The 24,120-nt window shown below is 36.2% G+C and overlaps 1 protein-coding gene across 1 annotated transcript in view; it reads left to right on the top strand.

Moving 5' to 3' along the window:
* Positions 1 to 22,287, top strand: part of LOC119074382 (protein spitz-like) — a 66,003-nt gene extending 43,716 nt beyond the window's left edge. The window contains exons 4-6 of the mRNA XM_037180497.1: positions 20,632 to 20,803; positions 21,423 to 21,484; positions 21,550 to 22,287. Of these exons, the coding sequence (XP_037036392.1) occupies positions 20,632 to 20,803; positions 21,423 to 21,484; positions 21,550 to 21,812 (497 nt within the window). The 3' untranslated portion in view covers positions 21,813 to 22,287. The remainder of the gene's footprint in view (positions 1 to 20,631; positions 20,804 to 21,422; positions 21,485 to 21,549) is intronic.
* Positions 22,288 to 24,120: the final 1,833 nt, after the last annotated feature.

Genomic DNA, 24,120 nt, shown 5'->3' with positions numbered 1-24,120 from the left:
TATGTCACTAAGCGCCATCCAATGTTAATGTGGACATATATACGCGGTCTGCATCGTAGTGTAGTAGATACAGAGTTCATACGAAGCCATTAACGATATTGTCGCATAAACCACCCATTCAACAATGTTTTTTTTCCTCTCTATCAAAATCAGTTGATGGTTTTTGTTGCTTTCCTATAAAACGTACAATTACATCTGTGTATTATGGGGAAGCGATGTATTGCGTTCCATGTCATGTTATATATTTGTTTGTTTGTATTATTTGTACGATAAGTCTGTGCTGTACGTACGGACGTCATACGTATATATATTAGAAATGCACACAGCGCGCACAGTTTATAATCTTATTACATGTTCCAGGTAATTTTAATTTCGTCTCAATCGATGAATCTCCGAGCAATAAACTTTAACTCTGGGTATATATTCTTCTTCTTCTTCTTCTTCTACAAAACACGAATTTAATATTAAAGTTAAATGTACTTTGATATTGTATCTTTTACCATTTTTTTACTTCTATTCTCTGTTGTTTTTGTTGTTGTTGTATTTGTAATGTTACTACTCTTTAATAGAATGTTGTACATGTGTAGGCATACACCGTATCTTGTGTACGAGAGTAGAAGATAGAAGAAAAACGTACTCCTCAATGGGTGTCTCGTGTACACATATTATAAGAGATTCAAAGACCACATATTCGAGAGATTAGAAAATTTTAATATTTATTTGTAATTCCACTTTTTACTGCATGGTGTTGATACAAACGTAAATTTAGTACAAATGAGCTCTCCGCTCTTGTAGCCGTAATGTATGTATGATGCGGTGATTTAATTTCAGTCTGAGGGTATGCTGATTTTGTTGTCACCTTTCGACTGTGTAGTCCAGTAGTCCATTCATAGATTATATCATGCTTGTCTAGAGAATATATAGAGCTGAGGTGGCAAGGCTTAGGGATGCTGTTGCCCTTTGAGTTGTTTTACAAACTCGTAAGAAAATAAACTGAAAATCACTTGCCGGTCCTAATCAATTTCGTTGATTTTGTTAAGATTGCTTCAGTTCTGTTGTGCTGTCTTCAAAATTCTTTACTTTATAATTGAACTTCGTCTTTTTTCATTTGCATTAATAATTCCTTACTTCCGGTATCGTATCGATGGGATCGATGGGAACGATACAACCAGAAAATCTTTTACTTCATTAGTTTTAATACACATTTTCCTATATAAGACCACATTGTCAACGTCTGTCACAGGGCCTACTTTTTAGAAACTTTTAGAGAAGATCGAAAAAATCAAGAAACTTTGATAAATTCAAGAAACTTCGAGAAATTCAAGAAACTTCGAGAAATATTTCTTGAATTTCTCAAAGTTTCTTGATTTTCTCGAATTAGAGAAATTTCAAGAAATTCGAGAAAATTCGAGAAATTTCGAGAAATTCAAGAAATTAGTTTCCAAAAAGTAGGCCCTGCGCTGTCATCTGTTTTCCTTGTGGCAGCTTTCGATAAAAGATGACTAGTTGTGTGACGTCTAACAATCAATAATGACAACAATCGAATATACTTGGATCCTCCTACAACTATACGATGTGTCAACTGGGATCACAAGTAGGTCTTTTCCATCTCTAAAAGTGACATTTTAAACGTCAAATGAAAAACATATTTGAAGTCGTCAAAAAATGTACATTTTTCCCCAATTATGCTTCGCTAATGGAATTGAGGAAAAATAAAATATTTTCTGACTACTTTTTCGTTTGACGTTTGAAACGTCACTTTGACTTCCATCTGTCATTTTCGTGCACATCTAGTGTTTCATACAAAATCTTTTACTTCATTAGATTTAACATACACATTCAACTCTTTGCTTGTTAATTATAATTGTCGTCGTTGTCGATAAAAGACGACTAACAGAATGATGGGTTTTCGAATGATTTATACCTTCAAATTAATAAGAAGATCTTTGAGTAAGAAAGAACATCAAAATAGTCGGCAGAGTAATTTCTATTTTTGTAAAAGAAATTATTTTTTTTTTAAATAAAATTTTCGTTCCAAAACAGTGAAGATAACACGAAACCATTATGTATATCTATGGTTAAATACAAAATTAAAAATTATAAGGTACAAGAATCAGCGGTGATAATGATGGTCAGGTGGTGTACTATATAGATTATTTCGTTGAACGTACATATATACAGCACATCTATCATGAGTTCCTTTAAATACAGTTGAAGAAAACGTCCACATTTTTTTTATGTAAAACCATACCATACCTATACCACTTCAAACAGTAAGTTTGTTGGCTCTGCTCGCATTCGTTACTTTATGAAAACAGAAATTATTATTAAATTTTTGTTATTTACTCATTCAGACGATTATATTTAACACGGTATGGTAATACGTTGATTCTAATTGATTTTATGGTTCGGTCGAAATGCATTGATAATTACATTAGAAAAATAAACTATTCGGTGTGTCGTTTTGTGTGTGTGTACATAATGGCTGTACGGACACATTTCTGATGACGTGATTTCGATTTTACAATCGGTGTATCGACAGCGTTGGACAAATTAAATATCCAAATATCAAATAACAAATGAAGTAAAAGATTTCGCATCAAACACATTGGGAGGGATACTTCAAACACAAGATTGTAATGTTGCTGTTGCAGTTAAGCTACAGTGAGATTCAACATTAGTCTGAATTACGTTTAAGCGCATTGGGCGTGACCTTAATAATTCTCTGATAAAATCGAATTTATTTTACCAAATCACTTCAGGGTGCATAGCAATTGAAAACGCGAATACTTCATCTTATGAACAAAGAACCGACACCCATTATCCAATATCCAATCAATGTGTGCATGATATGCATCTTCTTCATTCAAAATGCAAAAAACACGATAACAATAAAGCTCCGACAACATAACAACAAAATCATATCAAAAACCGTCCGGAACGTGCCATTTAATACTTAATCCAATTTTATGTTCTGCAATACATCAAACTACTTCGACAAATTCATCAACGTTTACAATATTTATTACCGCACCATATCTCGTCTAACTTACTTTACACCCATAACGTATCGGTGTTCTATTAGATGGATGAATATATTTGAAAAAGCACACACATCGCACACACATTACGTATAATAAGGTTAGTTCGATGTTAATGTTTACATAATATTAAGGGTGAGGAGCACTGGATTGTTGTCGGTTTTTTTCCCTGTCGTACTTTTCTTTTATCTGGAAAATCACCAATCGAGCATTTATTTTTATCGTCCCATTTACATCGCTTTGTTGTAGTAAATAACATGTTCGTTGTAATGTCACGTTGAGCTACTTAATAAATTACATTGTAGTACGTTAATCGTTTCGGGTGTAGATTAAATTGCTTACAAATTTATCCTCGGATTGTTGTGTGGATCGTTTTGTTTAAACCAGTGTTCATATGACATGATGAGTAAGTGGAAACCATCAGCCCAAACATTATTTTTCATAGTTCTTTTTTGACACATTTTATTCAAATTACGGATGTCGACTGTTTAATGCCAATTGGATTGTATTGGTTAAAAATGTGGCTTGTGATAAACATCGGCTGGTAATCGATCAACATCCATTTATAATCGATTATGGACTGGTAATCGATAAACATCGACTGATCATCGATAAACATCGACTGACCATCGATAAAAACATCGACTGATCATCGATAAGCATCGATTAAGATTCGATAAACATCGACTGTTCATCGATAAACATCGACTGATCATCGATAAACATCGACTGATTATCGATAAACATCGACTGATTATCGATAAACATCGACTGATCATCGATAAACATCGACTGATCATCGATTAACGTCGACTGATCAATCGTTAATAAAAAAATGAATTAAAAAAATCGACAAATATTGACTGGATATCGACAAAACGTTCGATTGGTATCCATCGTTAAGACATTTTATCATTCATCAGTATACCTGCCTAACAGGTTCAGGTACTGTAGAATCAATTTCTATGAAAATTCTGTGGATACTTCGAAAGGTTACCTAATTTCTTAAAGTCAGAAACAGATCCGTGGTACCGTGGTGCAACGCCATCAAGGTATCATGTCATGACTGCATTTAATCAAACATCAGTGGTATAATTTTCTTCAGCTACAATACTCCTAGACAGCTAATTATTCGTGTAATTCACCAGTTCAATTTAATTGGAATCGTTCAACCCCCAATTTGTCTGATTAAATAAAGAAATTCATTGGCACCTTTAACCTAATGGAAATCATAATCGAAATGCAAATAGAATTAACTTATTTAACTGGTTACGTTTTTTTGGTATTTAAATGTTGATTGATTTTATTAGCGAACCACTTTTTTCTCTTTCGCTTCTGTTCCTCATCATACACTCAGAGTACGTAGCCCTTTTCTGTTTATGGTTTCCATACAATTTTTTTGTAGGTTAATATACTTTCAATTTAATGACACGCAATTGAGCGTGATCTAGTACGAAACCTAATTTATTTGCATATATTTATAGTTGGGTTTGTGGTTGGCTTATTGCTTCTGGTTAGGAATTTTTTATTTTTCTTGTGCCTTTATTTCGAATCGTTTTGATTCTATCTCGATTTGATATTATGAGGAAAGGGGAAAATGTACGGGGTAAAAAAAATTCTGTGCTTAGAATATGGTCGGAGATTTATGGGTTTGTTTCAATCAAATAGAATTTTTTTTTCTTCATTTCACATTATTTTGTGTTCAGCGTTTTTTTTTTACCGGAGCACTTTCAGTCGTTGTATTTCTGGTTTATATTGTCCTTAATCGCTTCAAATAAATTTTGGCGAAATAACAACTTCCGATTTCCCGATATGATGGTAAAGCGGTACAAGTACACCATTTATAGAATAAGAGTTCAAAAGTTTTGTGAAAACTGTGTTACTAATTGGGGGTGGTAGATACGTTCTCTAGATATCTACTAATCGGGTTTCTTCTATTTTTAACTGGTAACATAGACCGAGAATCAACGTACATATCTGTCGCACATTGGGAATCGTTCTTGTATTACGTAACGCTTTTGCAGTGCTGCCATCAAAATTAAATCCTTAAAATTTCCAGAAATTCCGCGTTCTAAAGATGTGAGGTTAAAACTATGCTACACAACCTCATTTAGGAGGGTAGATAGTTTTTACTTAGTAGGCCGAGTATTTCTCAAGTTATTTCAGATTTAATTTTGATGGCAGCACTGAAAATTCTCTACGTAATTTATCAACGATGCCTAAACGACCTAAGACCTGGAGAAGATTCACGTCATGCAAAATAAACTCAATCGTCTTTTGAACCCGTAGGTAAATAGATCTAAATCAGCGTGACATTAATGTGGCTTTTCCTTGCACAAATTGGCGCTACATGCCAGAACTTATGCAAACTTAAATCTCCAATCAGGTCAACACATTCTGATACCGATTGACACGACTGATCAATTCAATCTGTTGATTGCACATTTCATATCCAATTGGATTTTCGGGCAAAGATCAGTTAAGTTTAACTGGTCCTGTGGACAATGTCAAAAATTTATGAAGGAAAATAAATCGAAAATTCGTATTTTCGAAATACAATTTCCTTCTCTCTTTTTGACATTGCCCTCAGGGCCAGTTACGTTTGATTGAGTCAAAACAATTCTTCCTTGACACTCTAAAATCAGTGATTTAAGTATAGTTTCCACTTAAAAAGAGCACTCCGTTTAGCCTCCGTCTACATGACAGTTGTAAAATAGAACAAAAGAACTGTCACGCAAACGGAGTGGAAATTGAATTTATTTCAATTTTTTACTCCGTTCACGTGACAGTTCCTTTGTTCTATTTACAACTGTCATGTAGACGGAGGCTAAACGGAGTGCTCTTTTTAAGTGGAAACTATACTTTACCACTCGATAAAATGGACATTTTCTCCGTACATGCATGCATGAACAAAGTCTGTTGTAGAGGTGAGTGGGCTGCCCACGCCCATGGGCATGCCCACGGGACATGGGCATGGGCACTTTACAATTTCGTGGGCATAGGGCGCAGCATGGGCACTTTTCAAAAATGTGTGATCCCACAAACTTAAGTCTTAAGTGCAGTCTAGACTTTCCGTACGATGTAATATTCATTCAAGGAATTTTAAAACGGCTATCGCACATAAAATCGTGTTTCCAACTGTGCTGTCAACATCGGTTTCGCCTCAGATTGACAATTTTCACATTTTTAGCGAAAATTTCCTATGTGGGCCTTGGGCATGGGCTGGGCAGTGGGCATGCTTTTAAAGATTCTTGGGCATGGGCAGCGCCGTGGGCATGCTTTTTTTAAATTATTGGGCTTTGGGCAGGGCGGGCATAAAAATTAGGTATGCCCACTCACCTCTAGTCTGTTGTCTAGTAACCATTTGGTACCTTTACTGATTAAGTACCGAAATTTCAGTAAAAACGTTGAGCATCGATACCGATCGATACTATTAAAAAGCGAAACATCTGCCGAGCAATACAGAAAAACCTAATGAGTCTTTCTGTACTGGCGAGATCTTGAATCAACTTCCTTTTTTGGAACTTCAGATGTGACAAACAAAAAACCGTTCGACAAAATCAACACTTCTGCATAGCAGAATAAATTTGTATTCCTGTGCCGTAGGTTAATTTTGATTTGTATGACAGATTTTTCGTCGGAATTTTCTCGTCGTAGTCGACATGAATTCATAACAACAGAACGAAATTAAACGAAGAAAAAAAATTGTAATTACTGATTTATTCAATTAATTGGCATTTTCGTTTGATTTTTTTTTTGTTTTGGTTTTCTTACTTCTTTTAAAACTGAATGAAGCGTGCCCGAGCGCACTTTCGAACAGGTTTTTTCCTTAAGCATTTTTTGTTTCTCGTAAAGAATTTTATTTCTTCATTTTTCGGTGTTTTAAAATGTAAAATATCAGGGAAAAATACACAATCGGAAAGCTAAATTAATAATAAATTCAGATCTCGATCCATTCAACTCTTAAAACATCCAAAGTTTCTGTATTTGTACAACACAGAACAATTGACGAGGAAACATTATGGTATTTGACATAAATATTTGCTGTACCACAATGTTTCGATGCTGTGTGTACAGTACACTGTACTACACGATGATGGTCTCCGAGTGTGTACAACAACCGTAGATTGTAAATTATAACAACAAAAAAATCTCTGATTTATTCGTAACGAACTCAAATAAAAGAAGTTTTTTTTTGTTCATACCAGCAACCGAATAAATGAAGATCTAGAAACTTTTCTTTTTTTTTTGTATAAATTTTGTTTTGTGTATGGATTTTAGTTCGTAACATAATTCAATTTACAATGAGCTTAAGATATGCATGAGAAACGTAACATAAAATGGAACATTTTGTTGAATTTGTTGGATTCGTTTACATGTACGTACATATATCTGGAGGCTGTTGATGCAGAGGGGAAAAGAGCTAGACAAAATGCTGTCCTGCATGATTTCCGTTTCCTACTATGTGACCTCCTTTTGTTTACCCAGACGTAATTTTCCCTCGCCGACTTTTTAAATTATCTGCTTTACAGATGATTGGATCTGTTTTACCGACTTTTATTATCTACACTATCGACCCTCATCTACCTCTTAATGCATCTACTTTATAGATAATCAGAACTATTTCATCAATTTTTTTGATCTACTTTATCGACGTTGCGTTTCGATATGATCGACCAGTGACCTCATTTTGTTTACCCAGACGTAATTTTCCCTTATCTACCCCAAAATTAATCTACTTTGCATATAATATGATCTGTTTTACCACCTTCAATGATCTACTGTATCGACATGCGAATCTTAACCTATATAATATACAGATTATTTAATCTGTTTTATCGACCTTTACGATCTACTTTAGCGACATTTATAATCGGTTTGATTCGAATAGCTAATGTTACCTTCAATTTGAATAGAATGGAAATCAAGTCAGTACTGCCATTTCCTCTAGTTGTGTCCCCCCTCTCTCCTCGGTTGCTTCGGTATAATATGAAGATCAAGAAAAACATGTAAATCAAACTAAATCAACTAGAAAAATATAATCAGTTAATGATTTGAAGCAATAAAAGTAGCGTAAAAATTAGATGAATTGCGGTTGAGATTACTTGGGAAAATCCCGGTAATGAAATGCTTAATTCTCAATTTGAGTTTTTTATTTAGAAACTTTTTTCCTTTGGATATACACTTAAGTCAGTCGTCAAATGAAATTTTGACAGAGAATATATGGACTTTCTGTCACTTTTTTTCGCTAGCAGTGACATAATGACATCTGTCAATATAAAACTCAAACTTGAGAAAAGTGTAGTCAAAGGTCAACTGCTAAACATATCAAATGCCCTTTTACCGTTAGGGTTGTTATCACGTCATTTAGGTGCCACATAGAACGACAGTGTGTATCTTATGCGATGAGGAGTTAGTGTTAAAATGAGTGAAATGTTTATTTACCCCACTGCCTCATTCCGCAAATTACTCGAATTATTTTGTTATAGAAGCAATTGTATCCTTCTCCAAAGTACCAATTATCCAATTAGTGTTTTATTAATCAATAACAAGGCGGACACATTATTCACTTCCATTTAATTCGTCGATGATACCAATTATAGTGTTGTTCGGTTCTTTTACCTATTGTAGTTTTCCGGAAAATGGATAAAATATTAAAATTTTACGATGTTATTGAGTGTGAACAACAGTAAACGGCATACACATATCGGGCTCTACTCTCTACGTCTTCTAAATTATTGACGACAATTTCACTCAATTTGAATATGGTGAATTCAGCTCGGAAGTTATAATTTAACCTTTAAAATTAAACACAGAACTTGATAATGATGTACACCATCATGATCGATTGTTTCGTATCTCACCGTAGGTCATATATTATTTGTCGTATAATAAGTGGACGACTTGTCAATACATAAAGTTCAAGGTACTTTTGTCCATACGTGATGTATGTAACACCGATTATTGTTGGAGTAAGTGAAAGATGGTGAAATAGTTATTTGATTACCGAGGGGAGAAAATAGGAAATTCCAAAAAGAGCGACGTTATAGCCAGAGCAAAACGAGGTCCGCGATTTCGGCCGAAATGAATTTTTTTCTCAGAGAGGAAGAAGCGTTCTTTATTTGTGATTAAAGTGTGATTTACCATTTCTTTCCACGAGAGTGACAGTTGAAGTGAGATTGTTTTAACCTGTCACATACGGCTATTCATCTGTTATCGATAACGACGACAAAAATAATGACAAGCTCTGGGTAATATGGTCCTTAATATAATGCGTGTTAAAAAAATTGAAGTACAAGAATCACAAAATGAAAATACTTTGATTGATTGAAGTAATAGACCCGATAATAATCCTGGTCATATGCTTGCCGTCTGAAACAGGTTTTTCCCGAGGTCAACGTTTTTCACAACAAAGTTTCATCGGAGGTGAGAAAATGACCATGCAAAATCTACAGTCACTGACAGTAAGATCTTGGCTAAAGTAGCGTACTGCTAGTTCAATTTATTGTTTTCTCTGAAAAATGAAACTCTTTCTCCCTTCAATCACTTCATCCGAATTCCCTTACCCGAAAGCATCCGCTACTTTTTTCTAAACAACGCTGCCTGCTGATTCGGTTACCATCGAATTCGTGGTGTACAACACATTCCGTCGAATTCGTTTTGCATTATATTCAATGACAGTCACAAACTATGCGGTTGTGAGTACAACAATAACTCCGAAATACGCTTAGTGCGTGATTTAACTACGTTTTTACATTTTTAAGGGTGACGGAGGTTTTTTTTTCTTCTGTTGGTTTATTTCTCCCCATTCCATTCAATTCATGCGACCAGCAGAACTTTTTTTTTATTTATTCCATTCTCTGGATGTATGAAAGGAGGCTTTAACTTACTATGCATATTTTATCTAACAAAATAAACAACTGGCATTATAATCGATTTGATTGTACGTACATGATGTTGGGTTCATAGAAAACTCGACAAAAAAAAAGGAAAAAAAAAAATTGGGTTGATTTGTAGGTTGATGTGCGTGTAATAAATTTATAATCCGTATAATGACTCGTTTGAAGATTTTTTTCCTAAGGTTATTGCCGTAAGGGTTAAGTAGAGTGTGAGTTGATCGACTTTCGAACTGTGTTGTCATTCTCATTAACCCTTTTTTCGGGAGGGATGTTTGAGTATAAATGTCTTAATTTATTCAATATATCCCTTTAATATTGCGTTGCGTTCAAGGTACGCCAGTATACCTGGTACACGCACTATGACGTCTAGACATAAATTGAGGTTTATAAGCTGTGGAGCTCGATTACACTGTGTACCAGAGCTTGTTATTTGGAATTTAAAATCTTCAAAATTTTAAAATATTCCTAAAAAATCGCTTAAATTCTTAAAAACTCCAAAAAACTCATAAAAATATTCCTTGAAAATTCCTCAAAAATCCTAGATTAGATTTATCAGTTTGGGACGATCATTTAAGATCTCGAAACACAGATCTGTTGATCCTTTGTTTCCATTCCCGGTCATCATATAAATCATGGTAGCCTTCCTGTTGCCGATAGGAACCTGTCTAAGATGTCAGGTCCTATTGCAGCAATTTCCGAAGGAACCACCTCGTAGTCTCCGAGCATCCTGCGTCTTAGTTGAAGAAATTTGGGGCAGTCACATATCAAGTGTGCACCCGTTTCTTCTTCTAGGTCGCAGGAACATCTCGGAGTGTCCGAAAGCCTCAACTTATTCATGTGCCGATTCAGCCCGCAATGTCCCGTAATCGCTCCTACTACTCTTCTAATGCGATTTCGGTCCATTTTGAGCAAATCTTTGGCCCATTTTTTGTTAGGCTTAGGGAAGAAGCATTTCGTGTGAACGCCTCCATTATACGCTTCCCAGCGTTCTGCGTGTTTACGCTTAACCCAGTCTTCCAGTGCTCTTTTACACTCTGACTGGGGAATCGGAAGGTACGGTTCTGGCCCGTTTGCCTGAGTCGCCGAGCCTTCTTTGGCCAGCTTATCTGCTTCCTCATTTCCCTCCACGCCGGAATGTCCTGGTACCCAGACCAAATTGATCCGATTGCTTAGACCAAGAAGGTTCAGGTATTCCTTACATTCCTTCACCAGCTTGGAGGTGACTACGGGCGATACGAGTGCCTTGATCATTCCTATATTGTCAAGACATATAAGGAACTCTTCGCCTTGCGTCCCTATAGGCAGAGTTTCATGTGCTCCCATGAGTGCCGCATAAAGCTCCGCCTGAGGTACGCTGGCGATCTCTCCCAGGTGGAAGGAATTGCCTAACCCCGTTTCGAGGCATACACTCCAGCTCCTGTTCCATTTGGAGTTTTCGAACCGTCAGTGAATCTGACTTTACTTCCCCTTGATAGGCCAGTAGGCCAGCCGTTAAGCCAGTCTGCTCTGGCTAAGAAGGTAGCGTCGAATCGCTTCGTGAAGTCAATCACCGGTGTCATCCGGTCTCTGGACATACCGAAAACTGGGCTTTCTACCATGCCACATATTTTCCCATGCCCTGCCCGGAAGTTAGAAGTCCACAAGCCATTTTGCACCAACCGATCCGCCGTGGCGAAGGCTCTAGCCTGAATTATCAGGTCGAGCGGTGGTACATTCAGCACCAGCAGTGTCTCCAATGCCGCGGTAGCTGTGGTCTTCATAGCTCCAGTTATGCAAATGCACACTAGCCTTTGAATTTCCCCTAGCTCTTTCCGCGCTCTCTCTATGTCTAGTCTCGGCCACCACACCACCGCTCAAAAATCCTAAAAATTCCAAAACATTCCGAATAATAAGACCTACTGTTTACATGACAGGGTTTGCAATCTGTCATTTATTGTTACACATAAGACGCAACTCAAGGGGTTTAAACGGGGAATAGTGAGTGGTATTGTTTATTGTAAGATCTATCGTGCCAAACAAGTCAGCTGACGACATATTCCGAGCCTTTTCATTCTGTATTTTGCATTGTGTAAAATTCTGCTGCAAAGAGAATCGTCCAGTACATTGTCCAATATTAACGTCCCCTTCTTAGCAAGTCTTAAGTCACTCAATCCTTGGCAACAATATCAATTTTCTGTCTCATAAAATATAAATTAATCGCCATACCACCACACAGCTACCATGACATATTGCATTTTGTCTGTGCACATAATACCCATGTTGTTTCCAGTGGCTGCATTACAAGCCTGTCCCAACAGCACCAACCATAATGACAATTATATTTCGAGTCTTATTGGTAAAACTTTGTGATAATTTCATTCAGTCGATAATTTATTCGAAGGGGGAAGCTCACTCCCCCGAACGAAAAAATTAGCCATTCCATCATGTATAATATGCAAACAATACGGTCGAACAATTGTTATTTATTGCGTCCAAATTCGGACGGATAGAAAATTGGTATGGACATGGAGAGGATATCGTCTTTCATTTTATTGGTTTCTTTTGAGCATTTTTCATGCAGCGTTGGACGAACGACCCATCTAAAGTTTATGTCACCCCATCCTATCCCCAGGACGAAAAATAATGCGTGTCTGAAAAGTTTGTAGAGTTTTATTGTTATTGTTTTCGAATATTTATTGGATATGTTGTATCGGAGCAAGGGCATATTGTAAGAGGACATGTATGGTTTCATCGCAGTGCACGTAGCGTCTCTCGGTATTGTAAATAACGTAAAATTGTACTTATGTCAAAGCAATGAGAAGAAAAGAAAAATGTTGGCTGAAAAAGTCTGGTATTATCGCAGAGCTTATAGGAAAGTTAAGCAAAGATGAGACACAACTTCTTTAGCAGCTCTACGAAAATTTAATTGTGTCTAATTCTATACGATATCACGACCACAAAACCATTAAATAAATAAATGTAGCAATGCTTGGACCGGGTCGGTTGGGTTCCCTCACATACTTTTCTTTCGATAAACTAAACGACGGAGAGGCGACATTTCTACACGGCCAATATCGCCAGGAACATTATTATCGTTCAGAAAACGATAATATCGTTTTTTGAACGACTACATCGTTCATTGAACGATAACATCATCCTGGGTTATCCATATCCACTAGACACTTCGACAAAAAATTTATGTGAATAGCGTGAATAATGTCACACCCTTGTCCTGGTACAATTCGAACGATATTATCGTTTTTCGAGTGACATTATCGTGCAAAAATGATATTATCGTTCAAAAAACCGCTTCTCATGTGAATGTCCTTACCACCCTTCACAAGATAAAAATTTGTTAAGGAACTACTATCGGAACCGGACGACCATGTTTTTTTTTTGAAAATCATAAATCAACAAAATCAGCACTGGAATGCAGTGTAGTAGGGTTGTATCTAAAACAAATTGTTCAGACGAAAAGCTGGACTCACGCCAAAACATAAAAATAATACTGCCACCCAGAGAAAGGGAGTGAGGAGCGGACTAAAATGTCTGTCGTATGAAAGTCAAGTGTTGTGGGAAAGCCAGACAGTAACAGAAACAAAAAAAGACATGAAGTGAAACACAAAGTGGAAAATATTTTCAATTCCAAAGAATTGATTAATTTCCCTCATTTTTAGATGCTAATCGACATAGCGAAGCAATTAAACTAAACGGGATAAAAAGTGAGGAAATTCATGGCAATTAAATAGAAAATTGTTATTGTGTCACGCCGTCGCATTCATTTCGATTTATTTTATTTTCATTTTATTTTTTCTCAGTTGTGTATGGCTGGTAGTGTGGTGTGTGATAATGTAACTTCTTGTTCTAATGACTGCAGATATCTTTTTTTTTCTTTAAATAATATTTTCAGTCAGATAACGATCTCATATTTTAAGTACGTTCAGTCCTATGCATTCATTGCTTTATTATCGTTTCTATACTCGTCTCTTTACATTTGCCCATACGATTGTACTCGATAAAGTGATTACGAAACGAAAACTATTTCTCTATTTAACCGAACATCATACACATTGTCGGTATTACGGATGTTACTCCGCTGTTACATTCTATTTTTTCCATGAAATAATGCCATTCTTCGAGAATTTTATATTTTCTCACTTGGTTCGAGACCAAAAAAAAAACGCGTCTTAAAAGGGACAAAAATATACATTGTCACGCAATAATTATAATTTGAGTTTAATGGGCAATTTTGACTGTACAATATAATTGTACCTCAACAGACGATGATCATGACAATTTGGTTTTTTTGTGTGTGGATGGAAATTAAATGGACGCATGGGGAGGAGATAGCAGGGAAAAGACACCGAGCTATGGATGACATTAGGTTTTTATTGTCAAATGCCGCGAGTCCCAATTTTTTGGGTATAAGATCGTTGTTTTTGGTCAAGGAAAGTTCATTTTTTAATGTGGATTTCGTTTGTTTGTATACACGTGATACGATTCGTTGGTCAGCCAACCGATTCTGACTTTATTTTGATCAGCTTACAATTTCTGAAATTCCTTTCATCGTATTTCGTGACCCTAAGATGTAGAATCAATTGAAAACTTCGGCATAAAAAGTTGAGAAGTCGCGTTTTCGTGTGTTTATTGACCTCGGCTTCGCCTCAGATCAACAAAGTTCACACGAAAACTGGACTTTTTAACTTTTCATTCCTTGTCATGTAAATGACTAACTCACACGTCCAGGTAAGCGATGAACTCACGCCCTATATGTCACGGGTTCGACTCCCGTGCCAGACATAGTTCATAGTTCACGAAAAACATGTTAGTCACTCAGATCAGTCGATTTCGAACGTTAAATTAATTGATGTTTACAAATATTGAATTCGTTTTCGTCAAGTTGCAGTGGTGTGGTGATTTCACACAAACTTAGCTGGTGCAACAACATTAGAAAAAAGAAAATATGACAATGACAACATAACAAATATGAATTCACCTGAAAGGCGGGATCAGTAATTCTCTGATTCGCTGAGGGTTTATCATTCGCTTCAATCATCAAATCGAAAGTATCAACCCAAAGTCTTTTACTTCATTTCCCGCAAAAAATTGCTTATTTTTCTTGTCGCTGTCGAAAATAAATGATTATCCGTTTACCAGCAAACACAAAGCAAACACATTCTTTGTTACATATCGGACTGAACTATTCTTATTTAAAAGGCAGATATTCATCATCGAAAAACCCCGACCACGTGATTTCCTTTCGATTTCGTTGTTAGTTAGCAGAAAATCGTTCCGAAAACATGAATGAACGTGATGACAAAACATATGTGCTCCTGAAGCGCAAGTTTTTGAACGAAATGAAGAAGAACAAAAAAAACGTTTTATTCATATTAATGTTGCGCCTCAGTCTTTTACAAACAGAAAGGCGATAGAGAACCTTTGTCTGATGCTGTTTTTACTACACACTATACGCATCACAGAATGTCTTTTTTGTTCGAAATGTTTTTTTTAGATTTTTGTTATTTTTTCGCTAAGAAAACTAAAATAAACAAAGACCTCAGGTGATTTTTCGGAAACAATATCGCCTTACAAAACGCTGGCAACTTTTGAATGGAAATACTATTTTTTTCAATCCGACCGACTCTTTCTTGGCCAGAGTGACTAATCCATTCAAACATTCAAAACAGATAATATTCAAGACACACAACGCAGAAAATACTATATCTTCGAAAAATGTGTGTCGGCGGATGGCATTGAATGACGTTTTAAAATTTCCATTCTCGCACACATAACACATTCTCCAGTTTGTAAAGTTGTTTCGTTTCGTTGGTGGTGTTGTTGTTGTTGTTGGTTTTATCGCCATTCGACATAACATCACACATTTTTTCTCCTCACTACCTCACACCGATTTCATAAGAACGAAAAATACCTCGCTCGGTATATTATAATGCACCGTCGTCTGTGTCAACGCTAATATCCGCTTTTAATCGTTCATTTCTAGGAAATTATGAATGATTTCGCATGAAATTTTTGTTTTCAGTTTTGCGTTTTTGGTTCGTGGACGCCGGTAATCTATGACTCGTACAATGTTATCAGTTGATTTTTGGTTTGTAAATGAATTTCTCAGTCAATCGGTTAAATATATGTACCTGATGGTCAATGATTGACGGTCAGTTGAGTTTCATAAAATCAGAATCTGGGGAGTTCACGAAAATGAATGTTCTGCAGTTCATCGAAAATGAATTATTTGCAGTTCATCGAAAATGAATGTTATGTAGTTCATTCGTGAAATGCCTTTGCGTAGTTTATCGAAAATGAATTATTAGCAGTTCATTGAAAATGAATTATTAGCAGTTCATCGAAAATGAATGTTCCGTAGTTCATTCATGAAATGTCTTTGTGTCATCGAAAATGAATTTTCTGTAGTTAATCGAAAATTAATGTTCTGTAGTTCATCGAAAATGAATTATTTGCAGTTCATCGAAAATGTATGTTATGTAGTTCATTCGTGAAATGCCTTTGCGTAGTTTATCGAAAATGAATTATTAGCAGTTCATTGAAAATGAATTATTAGCAGTTCATCGAAAATGAATGTTCCGTAGTTCATTCGTGAAATGTCTTTGTGTCATCGAAAATGAATTTTCTGTAGTTAATCGAAAATTAATGTTCTGTAGTTCATCGAAAATGAATGTTCTGTAGTTCATCGAAAATGAATTATTTGCAGTTCATCGAAAATGAATGTTATGTAGTTCATTCGTGAAATGCCTTTGCGTAGTTCATTGAAAATGAATTATTAGCAGTTCATCGAAAATGAATGTTCTGTAGTTAATTCGTGAAATGTCTTTGTGTCATCGAAAATGAATTTTCTGTAGTTAATCGAAAATAAATGTCCTGCAGTTCATCGAAAAGCTATGTTCTGCAGTTCATCGAAAAATAATTTTCCGTAGTTAATCGAAAATGAATTATCTGTACTTCATTCGTAGAATCTACCGTATGATCATTTCGTATTTGTTCTTCGAATTTTCGGTAGATCAACGCAAAATCTTTTACTTCATTCGTTGAACAATACATTTTCCTATGTAACCCACGTAGCCCATTGGATTGCTTTTTTGTCAAAGTTGGCGATAACAGATAACATGCAGATGTAAGCTGCCTCTGTGAAGCTTCGGGCGCAATTGAATCATAATTGCCCGTAAGGCGGTCACAAGATAAACTCGTTTCTTCAATCTTTGAAAAATAGTTTTGTTAGCCCAAATGCAATTGCAAAACAAATCGGATTGAGCTCAGCAACAATTGGTGTTAAAGATAAATGTTTTGGCGTGGCATGAAGGCTACCTGATTTTGTTTTTTGAAGTGCTATATGGATCCCATTGTTCTTATCGAATTTAGCGACTCGCCAAAATAATGTTCGAGAAATATTCATGAATGGAATACGAATTTGTTCACACAAAAAGAGGATGTGTTCGACACGACACTGTCAATGATTCTGTCGGCATCTATTTATTTGTCTTTCTTTCATTCATTTATTTTACATTGAATTTTAATCACATACTTTCGTGGTACATGCAGTCATGAATTTAATAAAAAAAACGTTTCATTTCATTAATTAAGTTCCATATACATTCGACGATGCTCCATTCATTCATTCATTTCTGCATTATACAACAGTGTGACAATATGCCGTATAAAAGGTGGATGTACCGATGTTGTACGTAGAATCAAATATAATGACGACGTGCAGCTCTCTCGGTTTCTGTTTAATTCATTCGGATATAATACGTGTATGCTCTGCTCCATGCATCACAAAGCGAGTGCATTTTTTCCATTCATACTGTACCGATTCATTCATAAAACGAATTTATTATTTTCTGGCATTGTTTCGAATTTAAAAAAATTGGAGTGGGTAGTTGAGATGATGATGATGTTAAATAAGTAGACGAAATTAACGTCGATATGTTCAAGACCCGTTGTGTTTGTAGCATTTTTCGGTTTGAAAAATTTGTGCGGAAAGGTCTTCAAAATGATTCACTGAAATGATAGTGATTGCTCTAGAAGAGTTTTTAGACCCGCTTTCAGCGCCTACGTGTTGTTCTTTTATGTTGAAAGGTGAAATGTCTCGAAATGCCCATTTCTTACAAGGTTGATGTTTCAGTGAAATAAAAATGGAAAAATGTTAGCGCACTGATTAGCGCCACCTTACCCTGCAACCATCACATATATCTGTCCCATTTCGTGCAATTTATCTGATCCACCCTTGTATTTTGTGCCTTGACATCATTAACACGAACCACTCCCAAGACCATGACTGAATTCGCCACCGAACAAAACGTAACAACTGCAAAAATAAACTTTGCAATTAAAACTTAACGATTCTACAGCAAAGACGTTAACATTAGGGCCCCCATCGGATTTAACTGCAGAAGAGGATATAATAAATTACGAACCAAAAATAGACTTAGTTTATGCTAAAGGTCAATCATGGCATTCAAATTTGAATATCAAAAAAAAAACTTCTAAAATTGGCAGTGGCAATTTGGCACATTACGAAGACTATTTTCCACTTCGTCACGCGATTGTTAAACAATAGGAATTTCAGTCCAACGAAATTTACTATCATCCAACGAATTGAATAGGAAACGAATATCATAAATAAAATATCATCGCAAAATCGGCACGAAGCATCCTTTTACGTCCTTAAGTAGATGTATTATGCAAACATGTGTGTGGCCTTAAGCTCCACACTCCACTCATTTACTCACTCTTATCTTCAATTGTCAAAAGCATATTTTTCACATATAACAGCCACTTAAGCATTACGCTCATAAATAACGCAAACAGACCTTTCCAGCTCTGACACAATGAGGCCACCATCAAACCGAACGCAAACAATTAAATATCTCTCCCTTTTTTCCACTATCTATCACCCTTATCATAATAATGAAGTGGCATCTATAAAACAACAATTGTGTGTATGCACTGCACACCACGGAGGGTGTATGAGTGTATATACATAATCAGGTGTATTATGCTTTAAGAATACCCGTTGTGTAATAGGAAAACGGAGAGAGGCGATGTGTGTACGAAATGCGAATAAAAAAGGCGATAAAACGAAGGGGTTTTTCGTATGCAGTTTTCAGAGATAGTCGGTGCGATAGACCATGAAAAACCACTTTATCACTGCTGCTTTACGGTTTCGATGTTGTTTTAAGAGGCCGGTGAACGGGTAGCACGTGAATGTTTACCGATAAAATATTCAATGGAAAGGTAAATGGCAGAAGTATGGCAATGTGGTCGATGGTGAAGATATAAGAAAGTGATAGAATTTTGTTTGAAAATGTTTAACAATTTACAGATGGGAATTATAACGTCCGCATATCAAACCTTTGAGAGCATTGAAACTACTAATGTGACAACTATTGATTGCTTGTGGTTTGGACGTTGGAAAAGTTAGTTTTCATTTCGCTTATGATTCACCAGAGATGTGCCAGACCGTTTGGTTTAGGTTGTGTTTCTACATTTTACTAATACTCAAAAAAATGTGAAGATAGAAAGTTTGAGAGTGCTTGGAATAGGCAATCGTCATTATTTGTTGTAATTACAGCCTGTTGAAGAAGTTGTAAAAATTAGTAGAAAAAATGGAGTCTGGCAACACTGTAGTCAATGCTAGATTGTAGGCTAAATACGTTTTTTTTGCAACAACTTCTACCGCTATTTCAGCTATTTAGCGCAAATACTGAAGTAGTTGCAAAATTAGTTGCATAAAAACGCATCTAGCCGACAATCAAATTACCTTGGCTGCAGTGTTGTCAGACTCTGTTTTTTATTCAACTACTTCAGTATCGTGATGTCATTTACTCATCAACATCGAAATTGAATTGAAAGACCAACTAAAAACGTTGAAATCCAATTCCTGGCTTTGCTCATCGCCCAATAACAACTTTACCCTAACACCAATTCGATACTTTTTATCGGTGCCGTATGTAACCGTATATTATGTAACTGGTAACCATACTATTGATGCGATTGCACTAAAACCGATTGTACCCGTTCCAAAGTGAAATTGTTCGACCAAATACAATGAGTTACGTGTGCAGTGAAAATGCTGTTGTAAAAACAGAGTTCAATCGATGGGGTGGAAAGACAGGTTCATTGCTTTTTATGGCAGATATTTTTTTTGTTGTTGGCTACGTTACAGTATGTTACGGTTAAGTTATAGCCACAAGTTATTTTGTGTACATAAAAAGTGCACACACACACACTCAAAGTTACGTGGTGCTATGGTGCAGTAATTTATGAGGCCATAAGAGAGAATATAAAAAAAAAAAACAATTCTTTCATAATGTACTCCATACTACACGGCTAAGGTTTCCTTCGTCATTATCATATCATTTCGATGAGATAATTTTTTATTCGATGCGACTTGTTCAGTGACAGTGAATTAAACATTTTACATGCTACATGCGTCGAAAACCGTACTTTTCATGTTTTAAGCACTTCTTTCGACGCCATCAGCATGTAAAATCCATTACATAACTCGGTATAAAAATGAAAAGTCTCGTTTTCGTGTGTTTATTGACCTCGGCTTCGCCTCGGATCAACAAAATTCACACGAAAACTCTCCTTTTCATCTTTTTATCCCTAGTCATGTAAAATACTATTCTTTCGTTTTATTTTAGCAGAAAAATTACAATTTCTTTTTGTCTTCTTTACAGATGCATGTTCGAGTCGAACGACACCGAAACCTCGACCGCCAACCCCAACCCCTAGGCCAAATATTACATTCCACACATACAAATGCCCTCCAGCGTATGCAGCATGGTATTGTCTGAACGATGCTACCTGTTTCACCGTCAAAATTGGCGATTCCCTACTGTACAATTGCGAGTAAGTTTTGATGTCAGTTTTTGGATGAATGTGTGCATGTAAATGCTGTGAAAAGGATTTTAAAGCAAAATTCCAGAAAATGCTGTGAAATAATTCGAAAGCAGGCTACAGCATCAGGGTGGTTCAGAATTTTCAGAAAATTTGGTGTACGTCCATGTACTTTGAACAAACCCTGATCGACGGTTTTGTATACAATTAATTGCAAACTTACATCGCTTGCTATATGGCAATGGCTTTCAAATGATACCACACTCCAAAACAATTGCGGGCTTTTGTGTGCTTTAGAGAGCTTTCGAAAGCTTTAAACTTCTGGTGGATTCCATTGGAACAGTGGAATATTTCGTGAAATATAAGAGCTTAAAGCTTACGAAAGCTCTTCAAAAGCAGATACAAATGCGATTCGGTGTTTTAGCTGAACATGGCAACTGACCATTGTGATGTCGGGCTATTGAGAAAAACTGCTTCCCCTGATGTTGATCGAACGGCTACATAATCTTGGCTTTTAGACCCTGATTCTGAATTTCTTGACATTGTTTAAACTCTCTCTCTTGCTTTACTCCTAAACATACAGCTTGTGACTTCCTTGGCGAAATTAATCGAAATATTTTTACTATTTTAGGTGTGCCGATGGTTACATGGGTCCGCGATGCGAGTACAAAGATTTGGACGGTTCATATTTGCGTAAGTTTGTCTTTTTGACACAAGTAAAAACCGTTTTTTCTCACAATCGATTTCCCATTCTACAGCTACACGACCGCGAGTAATGCTCGAAACAGCCAGTATAGCCAGTGGTGCAACACTGGCCCTGTTCCTTGTCCTCATATTATGTCTAGTCTTTTACGTACGATGGCATCAAGCGCATAAAAAGGACCGATTGGCGCGCGAAGAAAATGGCAACGGTGTGGATACGGTGGACGGTTTGCATACGGTGCGATCCGATCAGCCGTTGCGGCCGTTCGGACCACATCACCAAAAAATTATTCCTATGGCGGAGGCTTTGAAGAGATAGATTTTAAGTGGAGGAAAGAAAACCTTTTTTTTATATATAGAAAACGAACACACACACACACACACACGCAAAGTTAATTGTTTTTCTTCGTTTTGCGCTTTCCTTTTATTCGGTTGGATAGATTTTGCGGAAAGAGAAATGAGAAAAACTTTGTTGTAAATATTCATTTAGCGCTACTTATTATGAGATGGACGACGGAACAGAGGAGAGAAAAGTATTTTTGTTTGTAAATATAGTTGCTAGAGACACTTTGTTTTCGATTTTTGTAAGAAATTGTACAAAAAAGTAATAATAAATGAACAGAAGAAGGAAAAACACTAACTAGATAACAGTTGATGCGCGCGCATAGACAGATATTTATGCAATTTATTAAATAAAATGTAACGAGACGCCTAAAAATAGAAATTAAAAAATATTTTAAATTATTGAACAAATTTATATAAAAAACAATATTTTAGCCTAAACGAAAAGATATTTAAAAAAAAAAGAAACAAAATAGAAATCAGTGAAGTAAATGCGCTTATAACATAAATACCGTGTCGTTGGCCGTTCACCATATTTCGATCGGAACGATTGAATTCCTTTCATGTGTATGCCTTCAATAATAGTGGATCTGCTTACGCAAAAAATCGTGCATCTTACGAAATCGTTCTAACGACGATTGAAGGTTGTTCCGTATCGATTCCTGATTCTTTGACGCTGGACAATGACGGCAACTCAATCGTTCATTCGTGATTGGCCGTTATGTCACTTTGTTATGATCTTTCATTCGTAAACGAGAACAGATGTTAATCTACTTCCAATGGACAAAATATAGAGAAAAAAGCCGTTGACTTGGCTTGACAGTTCAATGGCCGGAAAAAATGGTCAAAGTCGGAAAATCCCTAAAACCGATAGAAAGACTGTAAATTCGCAAAGACTTTCTTCGGAAGGTTCATAGAGAATTTTTATTTATTTAAATCGGTGAGCTCGATCTCAATATATGTCAGTAACAGTGAGGTCTTCAAATGTTCCTCCTTCTTGACGCTAAAATTCGTCGAATTTATTATTTGTTTAGAATAAATAATTCGACAAATTTTTATGACTTAAGTTTATGTTTTCTGTAAATTTCAGTAACCCGGCGTAGCCGAGTTCAACAATTTCACCGAAACATGCTCCCAGTTCCAGAACCTAAGGAATTTTTGAGGTTTTCTGGAGGCTCTTTTCGACTTATTAAACTATACGTCAATTCCTAAAATACTGTCAGTGCATATGGTCACCCTGCACCCAGTGCTAGTATTACTTAAGTATTCTGAAGGTTTTCTGAGGTTTTCTTGGATTCCATTCTGGACTTTTGGGATTATTGAGTTGCTTAGTTTCTAAAATCCAAGCACTATACATGGTATACCGTGCTCCAGTACCGGACTGGCTCGAAAAAGCCCATCGGGGGCTTCATGCAACTCAATTTAAAAAGGCCCACAAATTAAAAACTCTCATACAAAAATCCAAAAGGCCCTTCGGGAATCCCCCGAATTTACCGTATGGCCAGTCCGGGCCTGCCGTGCTCTCTGTTCTAAAATTCGGGGAATTTGAAGGATTTGTCAAATTTTTCTGGGTTTCCTCCGGGACTATTAAAATTATTGATTTGGTAGTATGTTGGTTCTGAAAATTCGTCCATCCATAACTATAAACCTTCAGAAACTTTTTGCGAATTTACGATACTTCTATCGTTTTCAGAAATTTTCCCTTTGAGAAAAAAATATTTTTCGACTTTGACTATTTTTTCCCGCCATTCTGGATTCAAATTAGATTTTCTGTAATTTGCGAGGTAATTTGTCCATTGGAAGTAGATTGATATTTCTTCTCGTTAACGATTGAAAAGTCATAACAAAGTGACAAAACGGCCGCTCACGGGTGAACGATTGAGTTGCCGTCATTGTCCAATAAATTAGGAATTGATACGGAACAGCCTGGAATCATCGTTAGAACGACTTAGCCCTTTTTTCAGCAAAGGCCCGCTATGAGAAATGGTAGTTGAAACTTCTCAACTTCCTCCTTCTGATTATGGCATACAGACCATAAAAATTTCAAAACTTTGACTTATAGATCGGACTAAAATTTTCGGTTTGAGTGGAGGGTGCATACGAAGAAACGTCAACCTAATTCTGTTACAGCAATGTCATGTGACTTATCGTTGGAACGCTGAGTGCAGCCCCCTATTTCAGAAACGAAAACGTCTACTCAGTGTGACAAAAATTTTCAAAATTTCTTGACACTTTAATGATGAAACATGAGCGAAAGGAGCATCAACTGCTCATATGCCAGTGTG

The sequence above is a fragment of the Bradysia coprophila genome, unplaced genomic scaffold, assembly GCF_014529535.1.
Source record: "Bradysia coprophila strain Holo2 unplaced genomic scaffold, BU_Bcop_v1 contig_151, whole genome shotgun sequence".
Classification (NCBI taxonomy): Eukaryota; Metazoa; Arthropoda; class Insecta; order Diptera; family Sciaridae; genus Bradysia; species Bradysia coprophila.
The sequence above is the reverse complement of the archived record's forward strand: the minus strand, read 5'-3'. Positions and strand labels throughout refer to the sequence as shown.